Raw genomic sequence first — 8,217 nt, 5'->3', positions numbered from 1 at the left:
ATCATCTCTGCCTCCATCTTTGGCATTGCTGCTTCTCTGAATAGGGTCCCACACTCTGCTCCTGCTCTTCTCCATTTATGGTCACAGGATCCTCCGCTCCTGGACTGCAAGATCAACAAGTCCCCTCTTTTGCTATAAAATGTCTATTGCCTTTACAGTTGCAATAATAGCAGTCAGTCATGATAATAGTTACTATTGAACTGCAAGAGTTTTGTCCCCATCTCCTTTCATCAGCCCCTTCTAGACAGGTTGAAAATCACTCAGTGGAGATTCTACCTTCCCCCGCACCCTCTGAAACTAAACTCCCTCTTGAAAATTTGTAAGCCAATCACTTCATGCCTTTATAGCCCCTCATTTTAGGTAGCCAGTGTCTGAGTTGCCCATCCCTATCAACCCTGTGTAGAGAGGGGGTGGGAATAATCCTTGCTGTGAAGATTCCTTCCCTCTTTGTTGGTATCTTAAGCTACTACATCCATAAGTATAGGTCAAGTTTACCAAATTGTAGTGAATTACACTTGTTTTCATTATTAAAAAAAAAATTATTTTTCTTTTTGCCTTTCCTTCTATCTCTAGTTGAATTCTGATCATCTAGCCATTGAAGCTAGGTACTGTCTGCAAGGTGTTCTTGTGCATCTCCCCTCACTTCATATCAGTTAGATGCTTCACTCTCTGCTCTAGCCCTCTGTGGCTATATCCTTGTCCATGGGTTCAGTTCAGGAGTCCCCAGGTCTCACCATACTGCTGGCCAACCAGGTCTCACCATACTTCAGGACGATGGGAGTCTATTTAATAAAGTTTTTAACTTTATTTTAAAAAATAAATTACTTGAACTAATTTCTGACATTCATATGTAAGTATATTCTTTTATGACTTGGGTTCTCTCAATTAGGTCCAATGCCAATTTTGATAGGCACATTAGCAGAAATGCTAAGGGAATAGTGGTGGTAAATTATCTATCAATGAATAACTGGCTTGACAATATGTGCTTTCATGTTTGATAGCAGTTAAAATAATTTTTGGTATGAAAATGTTACACATATTTGTTTCTACAGATGACTTTGGTGAAAGCAGTACATGCCTTTTTAATACCAACAACTCGCTGTTTCTTTCCCTAGATTTTAACATTTGAGACCAAGAATCCAACAGAATTAGCAGAACGCTTGCGCTCTGTCTGTGGGAACCAGAGCAATGCCTATGCCCGCTTGCTTGAATACCGCCTGAATGCCTTGCGAGGACTGTGGAATGCCCAGCGCCAGCTGGCCTTGGAAGAGCAGCATGAAAGGGAAAGTTCGGGTGATGAAGAAACTCTGGCCTTACTCAAACGCCAGGGCTTGTTGCAGCAACCAGAACAAGCTCCCTTCACCTCACGGATGGGGCTTCTGCTGGTCTTCCCCCTTATTCAATCCCAGAGTAGAACAGACCCTTCTCTCTGTAACATAACTGCTGAGGTGCTATTGAATTGCCTTCGCGACTGCCAGCCCCTGAGCTTGACCAAGGAGCCAGCTGACTGTCTCAATGGAATTGAAACTTTGCTGTGCTCTTGGCTAGAGGAGACTTCTGACACAGGCCGACACATCCCACATAAGCAAAAGGAAAATGCAGCTGCTGCCCTGGTGGCTTTGGCATGTGCCAGGTAAGGATAATTGAATGTACAGCTTGGTCAAGAATTGAGACTTTTGCTACCTGGGTTGGGTGAGTAAATAAGAAGGCAAACATCTTTGATAGAAGTGTTAACAAAGTCCTTCTTTGTTTCAATATTGAATGCCATAGTCCTTGACAATGCCTATGATGCTTTCACCAAAACTTGACACCTGGGACTGAGCTGAAACCCAAATTCAAGGTTTCTCTTTCTTCTATGCCATGATAACAGCTTAAAATGGAAAATTAACCCTTGCCATTACCTACTTAGCCCTTAGATGATTAGTTTTTTAGATCAGGTAGTTGGCAAGGATGTTCTATCTGTATTTTTCCCGTGAGAACTGTCAAAAAGTTTATGGAGCTTTTAGTTTAGTTTTTTTTTAAATTTATTTTATTATTCTATAAGAAGTGTATCAGTAAGTTAGTGTAAGTTTTATTCACCTGGCTTCATCCACAAGGACTTTACCACTAGCTTCTGAACCCTGATACTTGCCTCTGTCAAGTCAATGAAAAGATCTCTCCATGTATATGTTAAGATTTAATAATATGCTGTCCTTCAGATACAAGCTGATGTTACTGACTTGCTGCCCGTAAGAAATGTGTTGCTTTTCCAAGAAAGGATGTCTGTTGTCTCCTACCCAGTCACCTGTGTGATCACTGGAACTAGCTTTCCGCTAAGCTCGTTGTCTAGAGACCAATAAGGACCATGGTTTGTCTGTCCCTCACCCCTCAGAATTTTTTCTTTGGATCTTCATTGTTTTATCGAAGCAAATGTGGAAGCATTCTTCTTGGAGGATTATGAGTTTCTTAGCTGTAAAGCTTTTCCTCTCTCTTTTTTCTTTTTATGATTTCTAAGGTGACCATCAAATGATTGAATCTCAAGCATTTTTAAGGCAAAATGGCACCAGCATGTACTGTCAGGTTCTTTGGCCTGAGCCAAGTGTCACAGCCTAGTTTAAAATCCCTGAAGACTGTAGTTGATTGTGAAAATCCTGACATGAGCTTAATTCTGCAGACTTTATTGCATGGTGCTGAAATAGGGTATCCTAAAGAGAATTTCTATGAGATTTTGTGTGTGTGTGTGGGTTTGTTTTGCTTATATAAAAGATCATGTTAAGCCCTAAAATGATGTTTTAAAAATAAATGTAAACATCCCCTTTTGAGAAAATTTAGGTGGGTCTATTTTCAGATAGATTTACAATACTAGGAATAATTATCAACTCAAACATCTGACGTTCTTGAGCAATGGATCATAAAACTCACTTTTTAATTATGTGTCCAAATTTGGTCTGTACCACAGGTCTTTCCTGAAATTGTTTCATACACTTGAGGTTCCAAATTCCATTCATGAAAAATGTTGAAAGGAATGTCTTATTTTCTCCTTTTTGTGTGGGAGTGTTCAAAGTTCCTTTTATTGCGAATATTACCATTTTGTTTTGAACTTTATTTAATTCAGAAATTACATACTTTTCCAGTGTTAGATGCACCCTTTTAGTAAAATTATTGGTAGTTGGTGGTTGTGTACCATGGAGTTGGTTTTGACTCATAGCAACCCAGTATAGGGTAACAGAGGCTGTAAATCTTTACAGGCATAGAACGCCTCATCTTTCTCCCACGGAATGTCTGATGGATTTGAACTGTTGACCTTGCAGTTAGCAGCCCAATGTGTAACCAACCTACTACACCACCAGGACTCCCATAAAGTTATTGTTGTTGTTGTTAAGTGTCGTCTAGTCAATTCCGACCCATAGGGACCCTGCATAGGGTTTCCGAGGAGCAGCTGGTGAGCTTGAACTGCCAGCTTTGCAGTTCAACCTTTGCAGTATGGCTCATTAACCCACAGCGCCACACCAGGACTCCAATTATTGAACCTTTTATTGATGGTCCCAAAGACAAAATAACTTTTCCATGCATTATTATGCAGATATTCATTCAACCACCTACTATTTATTGAGCTTCTCTAATTTGCTGGGAATCAGGCCAGGTAAGTCTTATTCATCTTAAAAGTACCTTCTTTCAGATCCTGTTAATCAGCTGTGTCCCAGAAGTCCTAGAGCCTAGAGCCTTGGGATCCTTGCTAGGTGTTAAGGATATACACGTCGTAGTCATTATGCTTATGAAGCTTATACTTTAATAGACTCAGGACAGTTCATTCTGCACATAATTATTGCTCACTTTCCATGTGCAAGGCATTCTTCTAAGCAGAGATACAGCAGGAGCAGGGCAGGTAGATGTCTCAGAAATTGCCAAGTTAACATGAAAGTAAGCGAGATAGACAATAAGCAACAGATACATATACAAGATAATCTTGGAAAGGGATCAATACTCGGAAGTAAACAAACCAGAAATTGACAGTAGCAATTGACTGGAGATGGTTGTTGTTGTTGTTGTGAAATCCCGTCGAGTTGGTTCCAACCCATAGCGACCCTGTATAGGGTTTCTGAGGAGCATCTGGTGAGCTTGAACTGCCAACCTTGCAGTTCAAACGGCTTTGCAGTATAGCACATTAACCCACAGCACCACACCAGGACTCCAGAGATGGTTGTTGTTGTTAGTGCCGTCGAGTCGGTTCTGACCCAAAGCGACCCTGTACAGGGTTTCCGAGGGTGTAAATCTTTACCGGAGTAGATGGTGGTAGTAGTGGGGAAATGGCAGAATTAGATAGAGACATCTGGGAAAGCTTACTGAAGAATGACATTTGAACTAAGCCCTAGATGGGAAGGAAGAGCCAGCCATGCAAAAAAGCTAGAGACATTTTGAGGCCAGTGATGATGCTCTTTTTGCACTAGAGATTGCTGAGGAACAGTAAAGCGGGCAGGGCAGCTGGGACGTGATGAGTAATCAGAGAAAGGCTAAGAGGGGTAGGAGAGGACGCCATCAGGGCCCAGATCACATTGGGCCTGAGGAGTCATGGCAAGATTTAAAGTTTTACTCTTAAAATTGGTACACTCTCTCTCAGGAAATAAAATACCATGGTTTTAAACTTCCCAGTATGCTCTTACCCCTTTATTTAAACCTGACTATGCCCCAGGGAAGTATCCTTGTTGAACAGATGAAGAAGCAGAAATCCACAGGAGTTAGATGACAGACTGAGCTTATGCAGCTGGCAAGTGTCAGAGCTAGGTTTCAGAGGCTGTGTGCCCCGACTCTCAACTTGTACTTTTATTCCATATCTGCTTCCTGCCTGCCTTCCAGAGTTCTTTGGTTTTTCTTTTTTGAACACAAGAGATAGTGAAAGGGGCAATTAAGAGGAGGACGTTAGGCCTCCTTGGTACAGAGTTAGGTATTTCATTTCTTTTGGAGTTTAGGCATATGATACCTAGTGATTAAAGCCTTGGCTATGAGAACAAGACAGCAATCCGAAGTCACCCATCTGATACAGGAGATCATTTAGTTCAGGAAGTGTTCCTTTGGTGATTTATGCTTGGGATCTGGCCAGGTAAGTTTTGTGCATCTTAAAAGCACCTTCTTTTAGATCCTGCGACCATGTTACAGACTGCCCAGAGCCTCTCAAGCCTTGGGAGTCCTGCAAGTATTACAATTATGTGCTCATGGCAGGGGATTGCAAAGAGAACCTTTTAGCACAAAGCAGTTGTTATTTAAACGTTCTTCTCTTTGTTGTATTTAATGTAATAAGGAGTTGTTCATGTAAAATCGATCAATGTAACAAAGATATTTACCAAAAATAATAAGCCAGTCTAGAAATACTGTTAGATTTTAAGCATAACCTCACTCTGAAATCTTTCTCCTAGACTAGAGGGTGTCTTGTCAATAAAATCAATACCCAAACATAAGATAGTCCCATGTTCTTTGTGCTGGACCCTTATGTTTTCAACTTTTGTATTAGGGGAAAATGGTTACTTTTACAAAGTAAGGTGGTGGTGGTGGTGATGGTTGTGTGCTGTTGAGTTGGTTCTGAATCATAGTGATCCCATACAGGGTTTCCAAGGCTATAAATCTTTATGGGAAAGCCTCATCTTGCTCCCAAGATGGTAGATTCATCTTGCTCCCAAGATGGTAGATTCAAACTGCTGACCTTGTGGCTAGCAGCCCAACTCATTATCGACTATACTACCAGGGCTCCTTATAAAGCAAGAAGATCTAATTGGCATGGTACCACTCACATAGTAACTTTTTTGCATGGTAATAGGTAAGAAGGAGCTCTGGTAGCGTAGTGGTTACGAATTGGGCTGTGGGCCACAAGGTCAGCAGTTCGAAACTACCAGCTGGCCCTCAGGAGAAAGATGAGGCTTTCTGCTCCCGTAAAGATTTACAGCCTTGGAAACCCTGTTCAGGGTCGCTATGAGTCAGAACCAACTCCACAGCACATAACAACAACAACAAGGTAAGAATCAAGCATATTTTGTACAGTGTATTTTCTGATTGGCAGAAGCACATTAGGCAAATTTTAGAATGTCCCCATGTAGTTAGTACAACTAATATTAATAACCTAAATCATTTGACTTTCAATGTTGATGATTTTCTGTTCTCTCCTTTCATTTTTAGGGGATCATTGAAAACTTTTGTTCATACAGTACATCTATTACAGAAACAAACTGATCTAGGGTCCCTGCCTGTAGCTGATGTACTATATAGGTAAGTGATGATGCTCTTTCTGCACTAGAGATTGCTGAGATGTCACTTGAGATCCCTAACTTTCTTCTAAACATGGCAGATTTGCACCTTAATTTCTTTTAATAAGTAGATTCCTAAACTCTTGTCACTTGTCAGGAAAAAAGATAATGATAAAATTGCTAGTTTAGCCAGAGATGGAGGCAGAGACGATGATGTGGAGAGATGGAGCGGCTGGGAACTCTTGACCCAGAGAGGGAGAGGGGCTTTATTCTGACGACCAGGGGGCAGGCTTGCGAGGTGTACCCTTTGGTTGGTTGATGATCCATGGAGGGGATTGTAATCATGACAGTGAAACAATATACGATAGGATGAATGTAAAGCTCATGTTCTCCCGTGTAAACTATCACTTAATTCACAATAAAACAGTTTAAAATAAACAAAAGTAGCTAGTTTATATTATTAATTGTTGTTGTTGTTAAGTGCTGTCAAGTCTGTTCCAACCCATAATGACCTTGTATAAGGTTTCTGAGGAGCAGCTGGTGAGCTTGAACTTCGGACCTTGCAGTTCAAACCAACTTTGCAGTCCACCACATTAGCCCACAGTGCCACACCAGGACTTATTAATAAATATGTTATAATGATTATATTTTATAAGTATACTTTTTTTTAGCTGTTTCCTCTTTCCTTTGAAACTGTTCCTAGAACATGTTATTTTTCATTCTTTTTTATTTTTGTGGTTTTTTACATATGACAGCTTATAATGAGCTATTCTGTTTATTGTAATTTTATTTTTATTGTAAAATTTGAGATGATCATATATTGAGATATAAAGAAGAAAATGAAAATTGTTTCTAATCTCACCACCTGAGAGAATGGTTCCTAATGTATTTGTATATATGCTTTCTAGTCCATACATATCACACATATTACATATATATGTATATGTATTATATAGGTTATAATAGAATTATAACCCTTGTAAAATATATAAAAATACATATTTTATACTAAATATATTGGAACCGACTCGATGGCACATAACAACAGCAGCATGTAACATACATATGTATTATCTACATTATCTACATAATTAAAACTGTAAAAATATCCATATATATCCTATGTATGATCCATATATTTTACATAATTATAATTATATCATTTCTACAAGCAGCTTTATAGTCTTTTTATTTAAAATACATTGTAAATACAAGGGGGCTTCAAAAGGGTTGTGGAAAAATTTCATGATCCTTTCATTTAATTGTTCCATGAATTCTTTTGAAGCCACCTCCTATCTTCATTGTTGTTCTGTGCCATCGAGTCAGTTCCAACTTGTGGTGAAACATTGCCCAGTCCTGCACCATCCTCACAGTTGGTACATTTGAGCCCATTGCTGCTGCCACTGTATCAGTCCATCTAGTTGGAAGACTTCCTCTTTTTCATCAATCCTCCACTTTTTTTTTTTTATGTTTTATTATGACATGTGATAGTTTACATGGGAGAACATTAGTTTTACAACCCCCTCTATTCATCATCAACCAACCAAAGGGTATACCCTGCAAGCCTGACCCCTGGTCCTCAGCACACAGACTCTCTCCCTCTCTGGGTCTAGAGTCCCCAGTCCAATCACTACATCTCTCCACGTCTTTCCCTGTTGTTGTCTCTGCCTCGATCTCTGGCATCACTGCTTCTCTGGGTAGGGTCTCACACTCCGCTCTTCTCCCTTGATTATCCCAGGGACCTCTGCTCTGAGACTGCAAAGTCAATCACTCCCCTCCTTTTGCTACAAAACGTCCACCTTTACATTTCCAACTCTCACGGTCAGTCCTGATAACATGGGCAATTAATCTTTTTTTTTTTTTTTTAATTTAAGGTTTTTATTGTGGATGGAGTGAAAGTTTACAGGGCCCATCATGTTTCACATTCAACGATTCATATAACTTGTTTCATTACATTGATTATAATCCCCTCCATATACCATCAGTTAAAAGTATTTCTCTCTAT

General features: G+C 39.8%; 1 protein-coding gene across 1 annotated transcript in view; it reads left to right on the top strand.

Moving 5' to 3' along the window:
* The first annotated feature begins 1,370 nt into the window (after positions 1-1,370).
* The window catches only part of HECTD4 (HECT domain containing E3 ubiquitin protein ligase 4), a 139,619-nt gene continuing 132,772 nt past the window's right edge, over positions 1,371-8,217 (top strand). Inside the window, exons 1-2 of the mRNA XM_006870461.1 lie at positions 1,371-1,633; positions 6,145-6,234. Coding sequence (XP_006870523.1) covers positions 1,371-1,633; positions 6,145-6,234 — 353 coding nt within the window. The remainder of the gene's footprint in view (positions 1,634-6,144; positions 6,235-8,217) is intronic.

Source organism: Chrysochloris asiatica, unplaced genomic scaffold, assembly GCF_000296735.1.
Source record: "Chrysochloris asiatica unplaced genomic scaffold, ChrAsi1.0 scaffold00142, whole genome shotgun sequence".
NCBI lineage: Eukaryota > Metazoa > Chordata > Mammalia > Afrosoricida > Chrysochloridae > Chrysochloris > Chrysochloris asiatica.
Note: the sequence above shows the minus strand (reverse complement) of the source record. Positions and strands in the feature narration are given on the sequence as shown.